At 40.9% G+C, this 23,787-nt stretch overlaps 2 protein-coding genes across 3 annotated transcripts in view; one reads left to right on the top strand and one right to left on the bottom strand.

Annotated features, from left to right (window-relative positions):
* LOC118429931 (protein amalgam-like) overlaps positions 1 to 16,555 on the top strand; it is a 49,178-nt gene extending 32,623 nt beyond the window's left edge. Inside the window, exons 6-8 of one of the 2 annotated variants that reach the window (XM_035840573.1) lie at positions 5,505 to 5,576; positions 6,816 to 6,998; positions 15,415 to 16,555. In XM_035840573.1, coding sequence (XP_035696466.1) covers positions 5,505 to 5,576; positions 6,816 to 6,998; positions 15,415 to 15,467 — 308 coding nt within the window. In that variant the 3' untranslated portion in view covers positions 15,468 to 16,555. Of the gene's footprint in view, positions 1 to 5,504; positions 5,577 to 6,815; positions 7,303 to 15,414 lie in introns of those variants that run through there. The other variant, XM_035840572.1, reaches the window with a different exon arrangement.
* A 5,052-nt stretch (positions 16,556 to 21,607) lies between these two features.
* Positions 21,608 to 23,787, bottom strand: LOC118430169 (probable N-acetyltransferase 16). Its single transcript, XM_035840878.1, has 3 exons — positions 23,724 to 23,787; positions 23,005 to 23,187; positions 21,608 to 21,886 (listed from the first exon to the last, which is right to left on the bottom strand). Exons 1-3 carry the CDS (start codon positions 23,724 to 23,726, stop codon positions 21,608 to 21,610), a joined length of 465 nt encoding a protein of 154 aa, XP_035696771.1. The 5' UTR covers positions 23,727 to 23,787.

Below are 23,787 nucleotides of genomic sequence, written 5' to 3'. Positions count from 1 at the left end.
CACTGGAGGATTTCCATTGGATACGTATATGCAATTTCACACACTGTAAGTGGTGCGCGAAACGGCTGCTGCCATCAACCTGAAACAACGTGACTGTCACGTTGTCTTCCCACTACCAAATAAAATGGCCCATTCTGTGGCTTCCCACTGCTATAATAAAACATTGTTATAGACTGTCTCTTTGTTATTCTGTGGCATTACACTCCACAGCGACATAAAACCTAGACTTTTATTTGTGATTTGCTTCATTAGCTGCGCCGATATATCTGCATCTCTACACGGTGCACCTGCGAAGGTGAAAATTGGACCTTCCGTTTGAATTAGTACGTCTTCATCTGTCTCTGTCAATAGGCAAAGCACGGGACTTTCTGCCTAAGCAATCTCACCTGTTAACAAGAGTCATACTGGTACTGATAACCGGAGGAAAAATGAGAAGGATGTAAGATCTCGCCTGGGGATCCAGCTGGGGTTTTACCGTAACTAAGTTTTCACCATTCAACATAAATGGGTTTACACGGGAATATGCGTAATCATATTTAGCCTGAAATGAGGACGAACTTCTTTTGAAACACGTAGGTGTACTTTATGTTAAGCATAATCAAAACTTTGCTGACTATGAAATAATATTCAAAGCTATTTGGTGTAGTATCACAAAGTATCCAACAGCTGACCAAAAAGGCCTCTTCCTGAGAATTACTATGTTTGAGTAGAGCTATTTCATAACATCCCTCACTTTGCTGATTGCCTAAAGTGAACAACTTTAGCATCCACAAACGTTTCTAATTTTCTTCGCTATAATGACATTTTTCCAAACCGACAGATAACTTCTTTATAAGACTTGATTCGAAAGACCAACCCTGAAAGAGGATCAGGTACGGGCGAACTAAACTAATTATCTTCGATCTAGAACGTCATGTTTGACGTCACAGACGTGGTGTATGAAGGTCCGTGAAATGGATGATCTTGTTATTGGAATAAATAGATAATGTACAACGCTGCTAATGTTCGCCCTCTTTAGTTATAGATCGTAGGTCAATCCTCGTGAACGCGATCTAGCATTACTCATCTCAATAGAGACCGTGCCATGCGGTCTCTAACAGAACAATGCTGTATATGTTTAGGACACAGGAGACTTTCTAGATCACAAAGAGACCTTGGAAAAGTGGAATGGAATTTGATGAAAGTGTTGACCTTTACTCGTGATAAATCAACCTGAACGTGGCACGTTGTGGACAAGAAAGATAAGCCAGTCCATCAGCACATACCGTAGTCGGCAGGCTTACCCGCTCGTTTACGCCCTATCTGGTCCATTAGTCTTCATTACGTCCGGTTATACCTCGTCGTCTCAACTTCTGAACAACTCTTCACTTCAGCGAGATATGCTATCAAAAAATGTATTAATGTGAAAATTATAGATTACTTCTTAGTGAGAATGTTATCAACTCACCAGCTTAATTTCAGATTCATATTTCATTTGTACATATACTTAAATACACAAGAAAGTATCATATCTAATACCCTTAACTTTTCACTATCAGTTGGCACCTTGTGGATAATGCATGACACATAATGAATGATTAAAAATCCAATAGATTTTGAGATAAGCCAAAACATGTTTCTAGGAGATAGAGATAGTGCTATCTCCTTTCCAAACGAAGAACAGAAAGAATACGAGGTACAGTATATCATCCTCTCACATATAGAGCCCCACTTCTAACGTATTCAATGCACGTCTCGTAGTAAAAGCGTTGGGACATCATCCGCTTTCCCTGGCGATTTCAAAATGCTATTTAACAGAGTTGGGTTATAGTGCAGCATCAAAATTTCATAATCCCTTTAAATCCGTAATAACATTGGTTGAGGATATGTTATAACACACCGTTGTAGAATTTGGCATTACGGCATTTTAACGAACTCTACTTATAAAGGGTAAAATTGCTTGAATGCATATCTTTCTCGTTGGTTATCTCAATTTCGTGCTATTTCGTGATGAGCTCTGTCATGTTCATGCTTTATGGTCCTAATTACACAGTGTAGACGCAGAATAAACCCCACGAATCTAATTATCTAAGGGATGTTATAATTCAAGGTATCATAGCAGCTGTGATATCGAAGCAAAATTCGTCAGGTGTTTTCATTTTCATTTCACTGAGGAAGGAATACAAGGAATTCAAAATCGTAGCTATCGCATTTTCATTTTCATTTCACTGAGGAAGGAAGGTGGATGCCTTTCGAAACGTCTAGTAAAAATTTGTTAAGTATCAAAAAATAAAGAGTGATTCTTCTTCAATGGTGTTTGTTGTTGTGCATGTTAATCGGCTAACTGTTGCGTCCACGGCAGTTGAGACATGGCGGAAGACCATAGTAGATTCTGGACTACGTAGAGCACCTATCTGAACAGTAACTGGACAGCTACAAATCCAAACTCAACTTGAGTCGGAGCGATACAAGGAATTCAAAATCGTAGCTATCGCAAAGGCCTTTCAAGTCACTTCGTGGCTCCGTGTATAAAGGCCCCGAGAACCGGAATGAGCCGGAATACCGTCTGAATAAAGTCCTTTATATATTCATGGGAATGCGAAGTGTATACTAGAAATTCTCACTGCATTCCAGACATTTGTGCCTAATCTTGTCGCCGTCTTGAATGTTTTTATTATGTTCAAAACTTTCGAGGTGCATTTGAAGTGGAGAAATATCGAACGGCATTCAAACTGCAGTATGACCGGCATTCCAACATTATTCGAAACATTCTGATCTCATTCGATGGAGAACCGAAACGGCACTTTACATCCTGCCAGAATGTGGCCAAAAGAGTATCTGGAATGCAGTGAAAATATCTAGAATGCACTAAAACATACCCAGGAATAGACAAAGAATAGTTATTCTGACGGCATTTCGGCTCATTCCTTCTCGTGTGAAGGGGATATAAGGTCAATTAAGAATTCCCACCCAATGTGGCACGAATTGCAAATTCTTCATTCCGGCTGGCTCTGCTTGATTCCTGCAGATTCGGTTTCAGTGTGAAGGTCCTATAAACAGAACGCTCCAGAGTCGACTCCAAAACGATGTAAACCCATGGCCAATAATCCTCTATTACATATGCGGAGCTGCAGGTGTTCCATCGGCTCGGACATGATAAGCACCTTAGTCGAACTGGAAGAAAACATCTGGTCCGTTTGCTTCAACTATCTGATGGGCGTCTAGACTTCAGATGAATCGAGGGATCTGTCTCTGAATAAAATCAGCATTCCCAGCGGAAACCTATACAATGCCTTCCATAAATCTTCCACTTCTCTCAGTCTAGTATGGTCCTGGGTTGTACAAATCATGTTTAGAGAAAGTCGCACCGTGTGAAATTCACTACGGACTCTTGGAGGCCTTTGCCCAACCATTACATGTACATTCATAGTACTGAAGAAAACAATCTCCTCAAGCTGTGCGTGCAAAAAAAAACGTATTTCATTATTAGATGTCGCATAAGGTATTTCATAACCGATCGCGTTTGGTTGTATCTTGTCTTTTGTGGAAAGACAGTTCTCCAGTTAATTGCCTGAATGACTGATCTTCACACTTAGACAAAGCGTCCAAGATCTGCACTCATGTTACAACATGTTTACATGAAAGATTACGCACGCTACGACTTTGACAAATTATAATGAAACGTAATCCTTGCGGCTTGGCATCATATAAATCAAGCTTGAACGCCGCAAAAATGCATAACGCCATTTTCGAATTCTGTATGGATTATTCGTCACCGTTTGAAGTGGGTTGTTTTACAAGCAGACACAATCAGGTGTGATTTATTATAGTCTCTCGTCGTTACGCTTGCTGTAATCTATGGTAACTTTGTACGGTGTGGGTGCTATCCATGTGAGCTTTCCAACCGGTAAGCCTTCACTTCAATTGTGCTGGCCATATATACCAGAAGATATACGTACCCAGGAGCAGTGTTACTTTATAATATTCTTTTTCCTTTGCTGAGGTCCATTTGCCATATTTGTATGTAGCAATAACATATGATGCCATACGTGATACAGGCATTTTAATACTTACTACTATTTTTCGTTGTATCTTGTACTGCAAATGTTTGCGTGATTTATTCTATTGCAAAGTTAGATATTTTTAAGCATCCCCAACGGAGGAGCATACCGATTCAGATAGTCTGAACAGCCTGAAGTATCTTTATATGCATCTAAACAGAGTTGCAATATTTACTAGAAGTAGTTTTCGGTGTATCTAGTAGTGCAAACTCTAGCTCGCCCAAATTTATTCCATTGCGAGAGTATGATAAGTTCAAGTATTACATAGACAGATGGATGGATATAGTACAAAATGTCATTTCATGGGAACCACACTTAGTATTTTTCTTGCGCCTGGACAGAGATGGAAGAGTCATTGGTGTTTGAAATGATTTAATAAGAGCGCTGGAATGACATTGTGTTACAAGCCTTGATTGATTTGCTGATGAGACGTTGAAGGAGTGACATAAAACTAAGACCATCCCCCTTGAGGGACTTAAGTCTGCCCGTTCACGAAGATAAGGAGTAAGGAAGTTCCTTGGGGGGATCTTGACGAATACCGGAGTGAAGCAGACTCCATCAAGTGCATGATTATGATAACAGCATCCATTTGAGAACCTTTGGGTCAGGAACATAGCTATTTCAAGAGAAGGTATCTAAGTCCCGAAGGAATATGTCGGCGTTTTGACAGGGTTAAAAAGACATAAGATGAACGGGGAATCGGCCCATGTTATTTTGGGTGATAGGTTCTACCAGGCAGGAACAAACGCGCATAAATTTTCAGCTAAACGGATCTCCGAACTCCCAAAACACCACACAGGTTTACTTGCATTACGTGCGGCATCATTCGTGTTTGCCGTAGTGAGTTTCCATATGTGTTGTTGATCTTACAGAGTAGCTAAAAATCTAAGGTTTTAAATGTACTGTACTTAATGTTCTTTCTCTTTTGCAAAACCTAAAGCTGAACCATTTATGTCATTTCGCAGTACCAATAGTGATCTAAACATTGCCGTCATCGGTATAAAAGAAAAACACAATCTTGATGCCACTGATTAGGAACAAAATGTGCCTTTACTGTAAGTGGCAATATTTCGTGGATTCTAATGCTCAAGTCTATGCTTGGGTATTTCTACAAAGAAAACAACAGAGTGTAGGAGGACTTATCTTTCTTCTTCTCATCCACTCTTGTTTTGACGCACACTCCCGAAATGAAATCCACTCTGGTCCATGCTAGAGATGCAAGAAAAATGGAGATACATGAAGGGATTTACTTTCACGTAAAACATAGATGAAATTCCCTGTGCATAATCCCCCTTGTCAGTCATCCCGCCGTTTGGACCTCTAGATAAGTAGACAGCGATGAGCCTTCCTCCACCGGACGGCGTTAGATGATGGTCGTCTTGGTTTTTATCTAGAGCCTCCAGTGGTATTTCATCTGTATTCAATTAACGTAACTGCCTCACAATCTGACTTTTTTCTTCGCAGTCAAACCACGTGAGGGTACCCTGACAGGAAACGCCGGCATCCCAACCATGAGAAGAGCGGCCGATAAAAGAGGTAATATCCGCGTTTCTTAAATCTTCAATCCTCGCTGACGGAAACATAACGGCGTTACTTCTTTATGGTTGGACATACTGCACACCACAAATGGCTTGGGATGCATCATTCCTTTATAAATTTCATATAACGTTCGATAGAAGCTTACATTTCTTGAATATAAAACTTAAGATATCGGCTAAGTGTCGTAAAACGTTGGCTGACGCTCTCAGTAAAAATCTTCGTGCAGTTTTAAATGACGCAAAGTTGCGGAAAAGTTTTGGAAACACCGGAACTATCCATCATCGGCTAAATGTGATGAAACTTTAACTGCTTTTTTTCCAAGCTGGTAATATAACGACCCAATTTTAAATGTCAAAAACGATGGGACAAATTGTTTGCAAAACAGAGAAAAATCTGCCCAAACCGATTGGCAAACTCCTACATAAAAATCTCATGTCTTTTCCACAGGCTGTGGTATTAACATTACCAATACTTTTAGCTTGTTCTTGACTTTAGTCATAATCATCGCATCTTGTACCAAGATACGGAAAGTAAACTCGACGTAACCTAGAGCCACTGTGAGACAGTTTCATTACACCCCAGCTCATAGATAAAGCCTGGAGGCTTCATCAGTACGGTTCAGACCAAGATGGATCCCTCTGACTTTATCTCGGCTTAACCAGCAGGCCAAAGGTCGCCCGCAGGTAGAATTGTTATGGGCCAAGAAAAGACAGAAATATTGATTTTGTAAAGGTTAAAGATGTCGTTGGGGGAATTCGGTATGTCCGTTTTTATTATAACGTATATCCTTGAGGGGGTATTTCTGTGCAAGGCAACGACCTTTCAAAACCTTTCTTTTACATTATTTTTGGTAGGAAGTAAACATAAAACTTTCTCATTTAACTTTAGTCTTCTTTTATGACAGTACAAGTCGTCTTGATATCTGTAAATCGCGTCGCAGTTGTTTTATTCCCTTTGTATATCCTGTTTCAAAATAGCTGCTCATTTCTAAAAAGATAGACAGTGATGGGAAAAGGTGATCTTCTTACGCTCGTACTTTGCCGTTTCCTCTTAAAGTTTCAACTGCAAAGATTTATAGAGTTTCAAAACACGATCATTCGAGTATGCCTATATCCTGTGGCAGGTGTTATTTCTTTTCCCAACAGCGTGTGACACGTTAAGCCCAAGCATCCGTGCTTCCGCCTGCAATCATCTAGATGCCTTCTGATGGGATTTAACGTTGTGTCTCTCCCCCAGGGAGGCGATACGCCAGGGTCATGTACCCGTATCTAGCGCAGGAAGGAAACGAGCTCTGCCTTGAGGTGGGCGATGTCATAGAGGTCCTGGAAGGGGACAGCGGAGGGTGGTGCCTTGGCTATCTGAGTGGCGACGTGGGACTCTTCCCCTCCAATTATGTCAAGTTCCTCTCATCAAATGAGGGTAGGCCAACTGTCTGCACGTGTAGTAGGCATAGGAAAAAACTCACCAATGAAAATGCAGGAGGCCCACGGTGTGGTGTGTGTTCGGGAGCTAGGATTTGTCTCGAAACTGAATACTTATAGTTGCACTTTCCGTAAACATCATTTGCAAAAGCATGAATGATTTCTCTACATCTACCTGTGTTATGAGATTACTATCCAAGCTTGCCTTACTCATTTTATGCCCGATGCCCCAATGTACACTTATTCTTTCATTGTTATTTTGTCAGAGGTTTGTTACGACAAGACGATAGATAAAAAGCAGTTATCCACGTGCACGTCAATGTACGTCCATTAAATTGGTTTTCAACATTTTCACTGTGTTTTTGTTTCTTTATGTATTTCTTACCGCTATTAAAGTAGGTGTCATAAAGCCCTTCACAGCGATTCTTATTTGTCTTCGGACACAATAGGTGGGTGTGAATGCTTCAGTGAATTGACTCATTTTAACACCGGTAACACCTCGCGAAATCTTTAAGTTCATCTGTGTTGGTAAAAGTCATTATGTAATATCCAACACACAAAAAATGGACTCACTCAAATTTTCGACTAGACAGCACCAGTCTTTGTCAAGGAATGAACAATCCACTGCTGCCGTGACGTCACGTTATGCAGATGAAACACGTGACTCAGTGAGCAGTGGATCATAACTTGCAAGAAGTCAATAGCGCCTACCGTCTCTATTCAGGGATGGTTGTAAATTTAAAGCTCTGATGTAGATGGCTTCTATAATCCCTCTAGCAAAAAAGCCTGCTTTTATGTCCAAGATTTTAACTTTGTCCAGTGATACCGAATAACCCGGTGATTTTATGTGTATATGTTGGGAAACTTTTGAGGTTGTTGAACTCTGGCGTTTGTGCACCGGGTCTTAAGTGATCGCTCAGTGACATCGCGAAATCGTTGAGTTTTCTGTGCGTTTGCTTCCATAAACCGTACCATTGGGATAAGAACATTTCTTATCGTTATTATTGCTACTTCGATTATTCAATCTGCCTTCGTAAGCATCCATTAGAAATGGCTTTTCCCAATCAATACAACGTGCAGGTGGAATGACGCTTTACTCTTCCATACACGTTTTCTACCCTTTCACTTTGATTACTGGGAAGGGCTCACAGAAAGATATAGATCTACATATTATTCTGGTAAATTCCCGGTAATATACTAAGGCCACGTTTCCAAACTGATGCCCAGTCAGTCAACATTTGAGTACGAAGTGTATCATGTAACAAAAAACAAAACACACAGAACATAAAAAGATAGTCATATGCACAATTTGCGTATATTCTTTGATAGACATGTTTCGTTTCCGCTTGCATCCCGTCCGGGGCCCCGCTAAGGAAACGTGACACATTGCCGAACAACAAGGCTCCCGATCAACAGTGAGATGTGAGGTCGTGTGTCGTAGTCGGCAGTGCTTTGGGCTCAGGCCCAAGAGGTCCCGAGTTCGAAAGCTGCCATGTCCTGTGCCCTTTGGAAAGCCACTTTACACAACTTTCCTTACTTCTTACTTAGGAAAAAAATGAGTACCCCAGCTTTGGCTAGGGCCTTTTTTTGGACAGGACGTTAAATTGAGGTCCCGTGTTCAGGGAGAGCCACACCTTGAGCACGTTAAAGAACCCACCGCACTTATCGAAAAGAGTAGGGATCCTTCCCGGTGTGAGTGGTTCAAACCTACAGTTCCAAGGCAGCACCTGGAGCAATTATTGTTGTATTTAGGTCATCGAATGGCAGCTCGCTCCAGACACCTGTGACACTCGTATTGAGGTCACCTAATTGGCGCCGAATGGCAGCTCTCTCCAGACCCTTACGATTTAACCCCGCCTATTGTACGCTCTCCGCAATTCAGCCCTTGGCTTCGAAGAGGGAGTAGTCGACACACCCAAACACACCCTGATCACTACAGACGTTTTTCCAACCACAAACAACCCAACAACCATCCATCAGCCAAAACATTCCAGACCTGTTGTCCAAAGCCGAACGTTTTGGAAAGGTTGAAACTTTTGGCTGGCGAAGCCGAAGACCAGCCAAAATACAGCACCAAACACCAGTCGAATCTGCACAGCTAGCCAAACCAGCTCCCCAACTACTCCCAACCATATGGTCGGAAGTCCATGTTCGGCTATGTGTAACCGGAGCTTTTAATGGGTCGAATTTTAACGGTATACATACAGGAAAGCATATGACCTCTTTTTCGTACCTGTTCTGCGTATATCAGATAAAAGGAAGTGTGTTATAAAGAATAAGATCAATTTTGATCTGGATGATGTATTGCCTGTCGGTTGAGCGCATTCGCCATTATATAGCGTATTGTTCACATTTATTTGCTCCACATGTTGCTCAAACTTGATCACCCATAGGGATCAACTGCTGATGTTTCATAATCCTTCGAATAGCAACCTGCAACTGAAATCGAAGATCTGACAACTTCCAAGTCCTTCAAGTTCCACTCAGAATATTGTATTTTGCCAGCGGTTACGCCAGCTTATGTGAAAACAAATGAAAATGTTCTCGAATCAGTTTAAGATTAAGAAATGTTATCTTCCTCTAATCGTGATAGAGAAGAGAAACGGCATGTACAGGATTGTAGCCCTTTACATAGTAGGATGAACGACACAACCGAGAATCGAACTCACAACTTTTTGTCCAGGGCAGAATGACTCAGCTAGACACGTTGCTAGATGTGTTCGTATCAGGTACTAGCTCACTGCGCTAGGTGTCACTTACCAAACACGCATATGGAAATTAATAGTATATCTGACTTTCCTTCAACTTTCTCTGCCATTCAAGCAACTTTGTTGCAGATAATACACCAACTAAGTCTTTATTTGTCTTTGACACGCAGAAATACCTTTCCTAGCATCACGGTATTACTGATTACACATACAAATGTAGCTATCATCGACATGTCAGGTACTAATGAACTAATGAGCAAAAACCACCAGCCTGAATAATAATGTTCTTAAAGCATCTAAGCCGTAGTCATTTATTTGGTCTGTATTCTCTGTGAAACTTCCTGCAAATGTGGTTGTTTCTCCACTTTGAAGGAGCTGTTATCTATTGGCATTCCTCCCAGCTCACTTTCCTCCGACGGTTTCAAAGTAATGATGCCGAAAGTACATGAAGGTGTTAGGCTATGATTAACACCTTGCGGGTATGTAATCTAGATTATTACCTCCGTCCCAACGGATGGGCGAGATTCACCAAATGGTTTATCTGCTGAGAAAGTTCTTTCAGGTGATTCCCCTGACGGATTTAGAAAGTAGTACTCTAGATCTACCTTCACCAGACGCAACATTACAATGGGATTATAGTACCAGATGCCGAGGCCTTGGGATGCAGCATCCGTACTTACTTCAGCTATTATTTTGGGAGGTTTACATCGAGGATACTGCATAATTCATGCTCCTAAAAGCGAGGATAATGTCAGGTAGCAATTACAACGTGAAGAGCAAAGGTGATGTCTCTAGTGACCACCTCGGCACGTCAGCCCCCTCTAATGGCTAGCTCCAACTTTTTAGCAGGCGGTTGTCTGGCGCGCCGTGGGAGAGAGTGGCGTAAAGAACAACGATTCATCACCTGTCAAGCCTCCACTACCTGGTAGGGACCTCAGTACGCGTATCCTCCTCTCATGTTGTACGGAAGTGCAGATGAAAGACTTTCTGTGACTCAGGAAACAGGGAAGGAAGGAAACTGTGCTGACATCAAAAGAAAAGGAGAGAGAATAAAGGGGAAAGATGCCAACATCAAATAAACAGTTTCAGACAGGGATGGTTGCTTCACCTTTGGTTCTACCCTTTGATCATGCACTGTAGACTAGTCTGAAAGCACTGTAAACACGCTTAAGAGCCCACAATTTATAGCTTAGCGGTAATTTCTAACAGATAGAGGTCCTCATAGCGATGTCCAACGACCTCTGGTTCTTAGTGTATTCCTTGTAATGATTATGTTTCATGCACAAGATCACACTTATTCAACGTCGTCAATCAGAAAGAAAAGTGCTCATGACCTAAGCGCATGGTTGCAGAACAATAGGCCATGGCATACCTTGAATGAATGGTCCATTGTCCAACCTCCCATACACCCATCCGTCACATCGGTCTTGAACCTGACCGTAAGCAAAAGTTTAATTGCCAGCTGTAGCCGCGGCTTAAGTACTTTCACGATTTACGCTGACTCATCCAAGATATGTTTGTATGATAAGACCAAAAATGAGTTTTTCCTAATTACCATTCTGCAAGGTAGCCACTTATTTTTCTATAAGGTTCTCGCTCAATGTTATCTTGCATGGTGTACTTTGTCTGCTCCTTGCCGTGGCACAAGTTGTAGGTGAAGATAACTTTATCATCGTCGGCGCACAGACAGTGCTTCCGGGCATGCAGCAATGACCGTGCTTCATATCACCTCTGAAACCTGCTGTGCTAAGCATCTTCCTAAACTCGGTAATTTCTTTCAAGTCAAAAGTTTTCAAGAGTTCACGTACCCTGCAAGACTCTGCTTGAATGAATCATTTGCGGTCAAGTCCAAAGCCGTCCAGACCGCCTCAGTATGAGTTATTATTGTATCATAGTCAGCATGATCTTATCGGTGACTTCATGGCACAATCAGTGCGTAACTGCCGGTTCTTTATCAGCCATGTTATCTATACAATATTTCTGTCTACTGAAGAGCCAGTATTGTGATGTGTGCGATAGGGCGGTGGGCCTTGAAGTAGAGGTTGCGTGCATGGAAACATGGCTCCGGGCAGGAAACAGCGGGAGGCCATGTCGAATCTAACTCTGCCTTTCCGATACATAAGAAGGATGGAAGGGATACAAACGAGCAGTAAATAGTTGTTCAATTGACTGGAAGGAAATACAGGGTCCTACTCAGGACGTGTAATTAATAATGATTTTATGACATGAAAGGTGGAATATGCTAGACGTCTTTTGCAGCGCCGCCAACGGTAGTGGCTATAGGTGCAGCGACTGCAGCCTATTGATAACTTGTGGACCGGGGTCTTTTAGCCCAACAGAAAAGGAATCCCTGTTTGAAACATGTTTATGTGCAAAAAGAAGATGCTGAATAGAAAACATTTAAGAGTTATGTTGCACTAGTTTTACTTAACGTTATGCTTACTATAGTTTTTGTAATAGGTTTAACGTCACATTTCCAAACCGGTACCGGCTGGGCGTTTTGTGGAAACAAATAATAGAAACGTTCCTTGAAAATATATTCAAATAATACCCACAACTATTCTCTTTACGTCTTGTTTAGTTTGGTGTCTTTGATATCATACTTTTTGTTCCCGAAAGCTGCCCGGCCGGGCCCCGGTTTGGAGATGTGATGTAAGTAGGACGCACTTTAACGTTGTCTCAATTCTAAAGGCCTGCCGCTACGAAGATTCTAAAGAGTCCTTAATATGCCTTATGGATCAGGGAAAGCTTTGAATGTCAGGCGCGTGATCTCATTGAGGCACTTCCGACCAATTCTCCGTAACAAATCAGTTACTTTCTAGTTAAGGTACACCATTGGCTATGACGTCATGGTATACACGGAAGGAGATGTGATGGGGATGTAGATGGGGTACTCTATTTTGGTGTTTTAGCTTTGACCTTGACTAGTTTTCAAATCAGAGGTCAAGACCTTTAAAGTGTGCATCAGACTAAATATATGATTCTTGCACGGGTCAGCTAAAGGTGGACTCTCATTGCACTTGGGGCACCGGTGCGGCACTGTGGGGTTCGCTCACTGCGGCACTGTTTTGTTATTTTCGCGATTTATAATAATTTAGATATTGCGTAATACGTAAAGGTTTGACTTAAAAGACAACAAATTACACAAAACGGAAGAAAATTCGTTCTTTATCTCTGAAATTCATTGAGTCATCTAAAAAACCCGCAGTGCCGCACCGGTGCCCCAAGTGCAGTTACAGTCCACCTTGAATTAGGAAAATCCTTCAAGACTTAAAAGCAGAGATCAGGCAAGAAGTCTTAATATTTTCTAGATACACCATTTGCCGAATCGTGAACGTTTAGAAGTGTAACGGACACTGTAAGTCATGATCACTCTACCAGCAAGCTGATTGTAGATGAGGTCTGTACATTTACAGAAGCAACTCACGATTACGTAAAAGAAAACAATAAAATGAAAATTTGTGTAGCCTGAACTATAATGTACATCAAATAATAAGATTCATTACTTAATAGCAACATTTTCTTGAGACGTTATATTGACATATGTCAAAGCAGCTATCTATGTTTAGTCTAAAGCTTTACTATCCTGGATCTTCACTGTTGACAATATTGATCACTTAAAAATTATCTGTCTTCGAAACACGAAAAACGTACATGTAAGAGTTTTGTGCAAGCCCGGTTAATCTAACGGTTCATATTGACGGTAATTCGATTGTCTGTTGCATGATGACAACTTAGTTCAGAATTATAGCGGCTTCGTGTTGAAAAATTTTCCCAGTGGAGATTCAATACTCTGATAAAGAGTGTGTATACTAGATACATAGACCGCTGTTAAAGTCGTTCTATTGTCAGGGACATACTGCAGTTGATACAACCCAACAAAGAGAGGAATTTGCGGTGTGTACAGTTAAGGCATATGGATAACATCATAACATCGTGTATTGACATATTGAAAAGACTTTGACAGATCACAGGGCAACTGTTCAGCTTCCCTTTGACATGGAAAATTAAAGCAATTATCTGCTCATTCGTAAATTGTTTTTGACATGATAGTCATCATTGTTTAAAAATCAAAAGTCTGAAACTTTTCCTGCATCGTATTTCAGAAGAAATGCAAGTCTTTTGTCGTCAAAGAGTACTCTATGAACTCCATTTGAAAGTTGTCCAACCGTAATTTTGTTTTATGGTTGAATGAGCGATAGAAGACGAACAGAAAGATGTTGTGTTGAACAAATTCCTTTTTTGTTTGAACACACCACGCTCTCCCAAAGAAAAACACATCATGCAGCTTAGAACTGCAACTGGGTTGAAAGATTTAATTCTTTGTGTACACATAAGTGAACAAGACACAGTGGTGATGTACTCTAGCAAAGCAAGCCGATATAATCATCACCATTTGAATTTTTTTTCAATTTTGCATATGGTATCTTTCGTTCCCTGGTGATGAAATAGTTCCTCTGGCTGGCCGACTCCCCGAGCGTACTTTTGACCCTGTTTGTCCAATTTTTGCTATCAGACCACCGATCTACGGAGCCTGGTAGAAACTGATGGATAGCAACTATCTTGTTCTTGAATACCACGATGTCTTACAACCGTCTTTCTTAGGCTAAAGGAACCTACACTATGCGGTAACACCTATCAGATTTTTCCGGCTTACACTGAGCAAACTTGACAGTCGATGTGACTATAAAACACAGGCTTGAAGAATAAAGGAAACAACATTTCATCAGCTATCATTCAAGAAATCGACGTTTGTCTTTCTTCTACGTTTCGATCCACGATAACCCTCTGGTAAATCATCGGCTTTTGTTGGAGTTATACCGCCTTCAATATGTGTCGAGACAGTTTGAACATTTGCCAGTGCATTCATTGTGTGCAGTAAAGGTTTTTGATGGAATCGAGAACAAAAAATGAACACCAATCATAGACAAACACAATGCAAGGCGAGGTTCAAGAGGGTCCCGTCTTGGTATGAATGTCCAGAATTGTTTGGGCTTTTACCGCTCGTGTGATTTAAGCCAGACGTCCCAACAGTGATTTAATTATTAATAACCATTCAAAAACCTCTTATACTAGAAAATAGGCAATTTACAACAAATCATAAAAGGTGGCTGTCAAGTTGCTCGTAATTGTCTTGGAGCAAAAGCCACCCACAACGTTTACTAGGCAAGGCCGAAAGTGTATTTTTATGTGAGGTGCGAGGATTGTCTCTAGTAACGGACATTTGGACACTTTGAAATTTCAAATCTTATTCTGATAACGTACTTGTACTTGGATGTCTCGCTGTCAGTTCGAATCAATGTATATGACTTTTGGCATTCATTCAAAACTGTTTTTTTTTTAGTTTTTCTAAGAAAAGTCTTATTTTATAACGGTGATTAAAGCAAGGAGGTTAACATAGTCTCTGTTGTTCCTGTTGACACTATCCTCAGCACTGTTGAACCTTAAATGTGATATGTATATACACGATGAACGCTTAAGGGCAAACAGGGATTTGTAAGGCTATGCGTTGAGGTAGAACGAATGCCCCTTCCTCCATTATCACAGACGGTTGAATCTGAGACCACATAATATGACAGGTCTCACCGGAGCTCCGTGACGGCCGTCCTTTTGTTTGCAAGATTATGGCTGGCGCCACCAGACGCTCCAGTCAAGAATGAAACAACTCTTATCAATAATTAAGGCCATTTTCCATTTCTCTTTCAGCCGTCAAAATGGAGGAGTGTGACGGAAAACCACCATCCAAGAGGACTAAATAGGGCGGGAGAGGAGATGGTTTGACTCGTAAGGTCAACGGGGGACAGCTTTCTTCTGATTCAGTGCTTCCGACGAAATCTCGCGAGAGTTGATGACGTCGTGCGATGAGCGTGACTTGAGAGGACTGTGAAGGCCAGCTTTGAAGTATGTCTAAGCTCTAAAAGAACGAAAGCGTTGGGTATTTTCGGTAGAATCCATACAAACTGCCAAATACACAGACAGTAAGTCGTTTAAAAATGCACCAACGTCCCTTTATGTACATGAGTACAAAAGAAGTCCATGATTTTCGTACCATGTGCATACCCGGTGATTGGCATTGCACAGGAACCCGTCACGAACAGACACAGTACGTGGTACACGATGGTGATAAAACATAAATAATATCAGATTCTACATATATTTGACCAAAGTGATCTGCTCAACAAACGTTTTTGCCAGTTTGGTCAGAACCAAACACCGTCGTATTCGTGAATGGAAAGAGCCTTACTTGCTTACATTTGAGTATTGTGATACTAGCAATGTGCAATATAATTCATAAAAAACTAGGATCCTATGACACTGCATATCACCCTTTATAGATATGGATGACTTGAAGTACTTCACTTTGGGATATCTTTTTTTACATGTATACACAAACATTCACGATATAGTTGAATAAGGAGGGATTTCTTAACTTCTACCACTTAACGTTATTGCATGCTTTCTGTGTATCCGCGACCTCTTTTACATAGGCAGGCAATACAAATGTATCAAGGATATCTGCGTACATCTAATGAGCTTTCACTATCTGGTGAAAGGCCCTTGGATGTATGTATATTCCTGTGTTTGGCAATAACTGTTCTCCCCGATATTGGTGTTGCAAAGAAAAGATTACGACGGCATTCGTCAGTTGCACTGACAGAAGATATGAATGACAAGTTGAGAAATATAAGAGTGTACATATTGTTATCAAGCGCAATCAGATAATGTTTAAATTGTGTGAATGTTTGTTTCAGAGGGATGATATTTTGTGTCTATCTAAATGTATGCCTGGCTGTGATCTATGACAGATGACGTCTTTACGTATGAATTATATGTTCGAAAATAAAATAAAAACAACGTCATTACGATTGTCTGTGTCGCCATTTACTGGTGTATTTATCAATTATAATATTTATTTCATCTTAGTTGCAGCTTTAACTTCTAGAAGTTGATTTCCAAAAGTGCCCACCTGGCCGAGTATATACAGAAATATACGTGCACAGTATACACTTTCTCTTGTTGTCGATCAGTGAATAGAATGATGGATGACACTACAGTGTTGGACAGTGCGGCATATTTAAGCTACCTTTATTATTACGTTTGTTATTACAGTGAAATAACTATATTTAGTCACGCCCCTGGCCTTCACAACTATACAGGGATATATATATTTACTATATCAACATTACTGAAGTAAGGCGGGGAATTTTTATGATTCTAATCCAACAGTAGTTGATGTAGATGGCTAATGGGCTGAATACAGCTTCCAGTGTTTTCCCCACTAGATTGGGAACCCAATAGACACCACCTATGAGTAATGGATTGAAGAAATCAGACTGTAGTCAGCATGATCTTATCTTTGTCTTAGCTACATCCCCATACATCATAACCCACACGGGGTATCTTTATCAGGTCTCATATTGTTGAAAATGCATATGAAGAACCAGTATTGTGATGTGTGAGATAGAGCAGTGTCCTTGAAGGGCAGACGTCAGAGTTGAGTTGCGCAGCAGAGGGCACAAATTATAGTGCCACCTAAAATCCTTAAAAATCCTCGTAGAACATTTGGGCCCAACCTGGAGACCTTCTGGATTTAGAAAGAACAGATAGGGTCCCATTATGGTCAAAATTTGCTCAGTTTGGCAGTTTAGTTGGCGCGTGGAAGGTGTTTAGGTGTTTGGTCATACGGGTGGTATCAGAAGAAAGCTGGGGTAAAATGTGAGGTTTCTTTCATAGAGTTTGAGCCAATCAACACGCCTGGTAGAGAGAAAAAAAATAAGATTGAATTTAGGGTTAGTACTTTTTGTAAAGCCTTTTTTCAGTGTATTTTAACATGCTTTCCTATTGAGAGGTCTAACTGTGTTATCAACCCCGAAGAGGAGGTTGCGTGCATGCAAACATGGCTCCGGGCAGGAAACAGCGGGAGGCCATGTCGCCATTGCCATACGTAGAAAGGATGGAAGAGGAACAAACGAGCAGTAAATCGTTGTTCAATGAACTGGAAGGAAATACAGGTTCTATTTTAACACGTGTAATTTATAACAGTTTTATGATGATGAGGATTTATTGCCATGCCGATGGGGAAAGACGGTTGTTCTTTTGCAGCGCCTCCTGTGGACAAGAGGATGCAGCTGCAGCGCAGTGTTGAAGCCCTTTGTCCTAAAGTCTCATAGATTGAGTTTTAAAGAATATTTTACAACGCAGCAATCATCCCTAAGTAATGGTAGAACGTAAACCCATAAAAGAACCTTATAGACCCACGGGAAGGACCTTTACAACTTAGGCGGCCTGATTGCACGGCTAATTAACATATGGTAACAATATTGCGCATGGTATAAACATAATTCACTGCCTCAAAGACTTCAACCTTCCTCTGTAGATCAATGTAGCCTCTGATCTATGTGACAGTTTGTAAACTTGATGTAAGCCGTTAAAAAGACTTCACAAGCAACAAAACCCTCAGTCGACTGTTTGGCGCCAGGTTTTCAGACTATTCATGGGGTGACTGAAGATCTCCAGTTCTCCGTAACAAATCAATCACATATCTAGTAAAAACCGCCCACGAAGTCATGGAGCTGTTCCACCAGCGTCTAAATACACTGTCACGCAGATAGCAGTAATAACGTTAACGTTTTTACTTCCTGCCTTTAAGTATTGTCGTTCCTCATATCAAGCGTTTCGTTGATTCCGCAATCGGTCTCAAAAGAATAACCGTCTTTCCTGCAGTATACATTTTGAAACTTTTTATAGACAAACTTAGAATACTGGTACCGTTGCCATATTCATCCCGACAAGTGTCAACTTAGGACTTTGAAATGGAAGATTTTGAAAAGGACGGTTTGTGGCCATGTATTTTCATGTAACGACGTGAAAAAGGCGTCTGGGCCAATAAATGTCACATAATAGTTATTCATTCCCATACAACTGCCGTTACAAAATGCGGTACAACTAACAAGCATTAACAAGCATAACACGAGATAGAGGTCTCCGGGTCAAGTCTTTATGTGAAGACCCAAATATTTAGTACTACTTTACTACGCTTCCCTTGTGATTTGAGTCAAGAGCTTTTCATAATATAAATCATTAATGGTCATTCAAAAACTCATTATGGTCGGGAGATGGCAATTTACTACAGATCATGAAAATTGACTTTCGAATAACGCATTATTTTCTGGGAATAATAACAGCGACTTATTACAACTAACATTGGTGGTGAATCCGCTGTGTGTTGCTGAGAAGGAAATGATCTGGATGATCGGCAAATAAAGACACGTTTCAAAGTTCAAATCATTACCTGCAGTGACGATGTCTACAGATATCTTAATTACGCCTACTTCTTACGTAGACTGATGAGTAAATGAGTATAGGGGGCGCTTCTACGGACTGGTATGCCACCAACCTGAAGCAGGCCGTCGATTCGGCCTTCGATTCCTAGCCGGCGTATCAGCTGACGATTCGGCTTTGCACATCCGATTCGGACATGGATTCGAAGAAATTAAAACAATTAAGTTCCTTTAAACCCTAAAATGGATATCAAGAATTGCTTTATATTGTCTATTATCAGCCAATATAATTTTTTTTATTATGTAAACATTAAAAATTTGACACTAAAAGTATAATTTCAACTATTAAGCACAAATATAAAAGTAGCAGACGACATCTAGCGACAAAGTCATGAACTACGACTTCACAGCAAGGGATTTCCAGATACCCGACATTCGTCATATCCCAATAGTTTTCAAGCCTTGTCGAAAAGCAACGAAGTAATTCTTAGTAGTCAAATAGCTTTAATTTTTCCCGTCGACGGCTAATTCTAACGCAAATGTATGTGCTTCGGATAATCAGGTCTTTTTCTTTATTCTCTGATTCAAACAAGCTATAGTAGCGGTGGTGTAAAAATAAACTTAACGTTTAAAACAAGCAGTCAAAGGGAACATAGGATTTATGCACAATGTAGCCACAAGAGTATTAGATGTATTAGATAAAAGCGACATCTACCAGAAAAAGTACAAAATGCTGTTCATGATAAAATCTGCCAAGGCAAGATGCAAAATAGTGAAGAACACATAATGATGCATTTATTAGCAACACTAATGATACTTTTAAGACAAATACTTAATATTTAAAAATATTTGTAAAATTAAGATAGATGCAAACATTATCCGCGATTGCGTGATTGTCAAGAACATTATCTCAAATGACAAATCAGGTGATTGAGATAAAAGAATGAAATGGTTCCTGCAAATAAACACAGGATTCAATTTATTTGCTATAGCATAAAGTACACAGACGTTCAGAAATTGACATTTTTGTGTGTAGAAGCAATGACTCAACAACTACATTTTACAACATGTTGCTGACTAGTAACTATTCATTATTTAAGTGTGTACAGATGGCCATCTGTATGTGCCCTTATTTTTGCCCTTACGTAACTCAGTGTATATAAAGTCTGGACATTTCCTTCGAATTGTCTTCAGGTGGTATCGATATCGATCTGTTTTCACTTTGGTAACACTAGAATTCCTATTGGAGTTGTTCGTGCAAAATATGAATAAGTAAATCTGGCAGTTTGGATCTGCATACTTTCTAGTGTATCTTCGTAGACGGGTCCCAAACTGTTGCGACATACTCAAGGTTTGATCTTACCAGCGACGTGCATGCAAGTGTATGTCATTTTGCGGTCTATGTACAGATGCTTAGCATACAAGCGAATGCAGAGTGAGGTAAAAGGCCGAAAGGAAATTAAAACAAACTTCTACATCCTGTCACTCATGTAACCTGCACTGACTTTGGAGTCATATAGATCACACATTGTCATAATTCTTACATTATTATGTTTGTACATTTTGCACCGTGCTATTGAATTACTTAAGAAAATATCATGGCAAGTTAGCAGTCCTGCATCGTTTCAAAGGCGTGAGTTGCTAAGATCCAAAAGAATTGGTACCATAAATTTATAAGACAAGTACCTGTGATCGTTTGGAAGGTGAACCAGGCCCAACGTTTCCACACAGAAGGTTTTGGTTGTGATTATCAGGGACGGGTCGATCACCATTACACAGAACGTGATCACCCCGTCATACTCACGGCAAGCTCTGTCCACGTGGTGTTTGATATGTACCTGACACAGACCTACATCACTACAGTGTATGTCTACGTGATATACCCGCCCCCTGGGTGTCATATAACTCCCCCCATAACTCAAACTCTTAGCTGCTGGCTCACTGTTGTCGACAAGAATAGTGACTCCCCGCTTGGACAACCCATGTAAACTGGAGGCACTGAGCTGATACTGATCCCAATCTACAAAAATACTTTTGCCAGACAGAATCTGCTCGAGAAACTCAGGCCTTATCAGCCGCACCATGTCGGAGGGTTGGAAGGGCATTACTGATGGTGGTGGAGGGTATGGGAGAACACCCTTGGCTTCCAAGTTACTCAGGACTTCGTTGCACGTGCCTTGGAAGTACATAACATCCTAGAATTGCAAAGGATATAATATTAGTGATATTTTGTCACTAAACTTCAAATTTTCAAAATACAGCACCGTGTCTGCGTACACACAACTAGTGTCATGTGTATAATATGTATATGTGCGTGTGCGTTTTTCTATACGCATGAGAGTATGTTTGTTGAGTGAGTGGGTGGGTGGGTGTGGACGTGTCTGAGCGCCTGCGTCTGTGTGAGTGTGTAAGTGAGTGTCTATGTAACTATGTGTGTTCGAATGTGTGTATATTTGTGTGTATTGGATGCGTGATGTGTGCTGAATTATTTGTCCATGTGCAATACTAGCCTGTGTTTACACAAGCTCTCTCGCCGGCTGGGCTTAATGACCCCCTCCCCCCGACTACGGGTGGCGGCAATTGTAGGGCCGGCCGCTAGGGGCTTGATTTTAGTCAGGCTAGTGCAATACATGTGAAACAGTGAATAAATGGATACTTGCTATTACACAGATGTCCTTCCTGTTCATGCCTTTCAAAAGGTATAGTCGCTTGACGTCCGCAATGGCATGTCGCTCGAGATGCAGCAGCCTAGGGTGAAGACGCAGCTGCAGCGCTTTTTCGAGTTCAAATCCGATTCTTGTCAGTAACTTCTTCCCCTGCAGTTTCGGGGCGATCCGTATGGATTTGTGAAACAGATACGCACCGCCATCAGTCATGTAACACACATACACGGCAATCTGCAAAGGCAACATTGTCAGAGATTACTTAGATAACAGAGAAAGACAACAGGGCCTGGCGTTCTCTCTATTCCAAACGATACACATCCTTACAGAACCAGACGTTACCGACTGCGCACCAATGGTATGATAAAAGATACAGTTGTCTTCCGATTATCAATTTCTTTATCATGTAATTTTCTTTTAAATTTACACAGTACCATGATGAAACTTTCGTCGCATTTTTGAGATTTTTCAAACCATCACTATCATATAATATAACATATAGTCTATTTAATGAAACATTATCATATAGCCAAGCACCGCGGACCAATCAGAAGGTCCCATTCCTTGACGCCGTAACACATAGATTCCTGCCAGCCCGGTGTTAATTCAAATCGACTATTCATTTCAAACAATCAGAAGAAGCGTCAGGGCAGGGGAAATAAGCACAGACTGCAAAGGGGGGGGGGGGGGGTAACATTGATAGTGAGGTTTGTTGTTCTGAAAAATATTTACCATCTTGAAATAAAACGTCTCAATCTAGAATGATAGAAAAAAAGATTAAAGTTGCTTCAATTCAAGTCCACGTTATACGGAGCGGCTAAACACATAATTTTGTACCCCAGCTGCAAGTGGAACAATCCGCAGACGATAGGTCAACAGCCTGCAGTCTATCGTACAATTATTTGGGGACAATGTCCACTTTCACCCGTTACATTCAACTTTAAGTAACATAATGAATCGACTTTGCCTCTTTTTGTAACTGAACGACATTTCACATACAAGTTATATATTGTTTAAATTCGCTGTTCAACTTTATTGAATGTACTGAATTATGGACGTATGTATAATAAAGGAATTTGTCGCATAAATGGGTCAGTTGGGTAGGTTATATGATAATAACGTTAATGACCCGCCTGTTACTCGGTATATATGGTGTCATAACGCCAGGTTCTTTGCTATAACCGGTACCACCAAATAAAACGACCGAGTGAGCGAAGCGAACAGGTTGGTTTTATTCGGTGGTTATAGCAACGGACCAGGAGTTATAACACAATATACACCTCGGGGTTGGTCATTGACCCTTGACTATACAATATTGATATCACAAATTGGATATAGCAATGAATAAGTACCACTTTGTTGTCAGCTTCCGCTACTAATACATAGGCTTCCGGATCATCCACCCATTGGTGGAATTTGGCGGGCAGGTAGTCAAACCCGTCCCGAACAGTTTCTACTGATGCTATCTTCATCACAGCGTTGTAGTCACTATGTTTGGCTTCACGGCATTTCAGGTGGAAGCTGTCTTGGTTCGCCTAATAGATTTTTGAAAACATTGTCACAAGTCACAACAACTTCCGACAAATTGTAAGCGTCGCACACATTATAATATACATAGATCTGAAAATACTGTTGAACTGAGCTCATTGTGGAGACCATGAAAGACAGCAGCCGGATACCCGATTGTTGACCGACAATTACAAACTTTTAAGACAACCTCTACAGCTTGAGGGCCCCAATGTGCCGCATTGAAATTTTGCTACAGAGGAACAGTCTCTAAGTCAAAACACAGTACGCTGGCACTCGAATTCTTTAAACAAAAAGACGTTAGAAGTAGAGCAATTGTTGGTCGGGCTAAGCGCTGAGGAACGTGACCCAGCGTGTACGCCCTGGAAACAGTCTGACATCCAGGACGGGACTGCAATCAACTGAAAACAAATTGAAAAATTTTGGTTGTTATGTAGGACAGCCTGTCTGGTGGTCCAAACAACTTCCCTACGCTGCTGAAAAGACATGTTGGAAAAACATCTTGAGGCATGAAGCAATATTGAATTCAGTAATGCTGACTTACCATACCTCCCTGTTGTCTAACTGGCGTGGACAAATCTAGGGCTGGACTTCTGGGTCCCTTACGA

The sequence above is a fragment of the Branchiostoma floridae genome, chromosome 14 (assembly GCF_000003815.2).
Source record: "Branchiostoma floridae strain S238N-H82 chromosome 14, Bfl_VNyyK, whole genome shotgun sequence".
Classification (NCBI taxonomy): domain Eukaryota; kingdom Metazoa; phylum Chordata; class Leptocardii; order Amphioxiformes; family Branchiostomatidae; genus Branchiostoma; species Branchiostoma floridae.
This window is presented reverse-complemented; position numbering and strand designations above follow the sequence as displayed.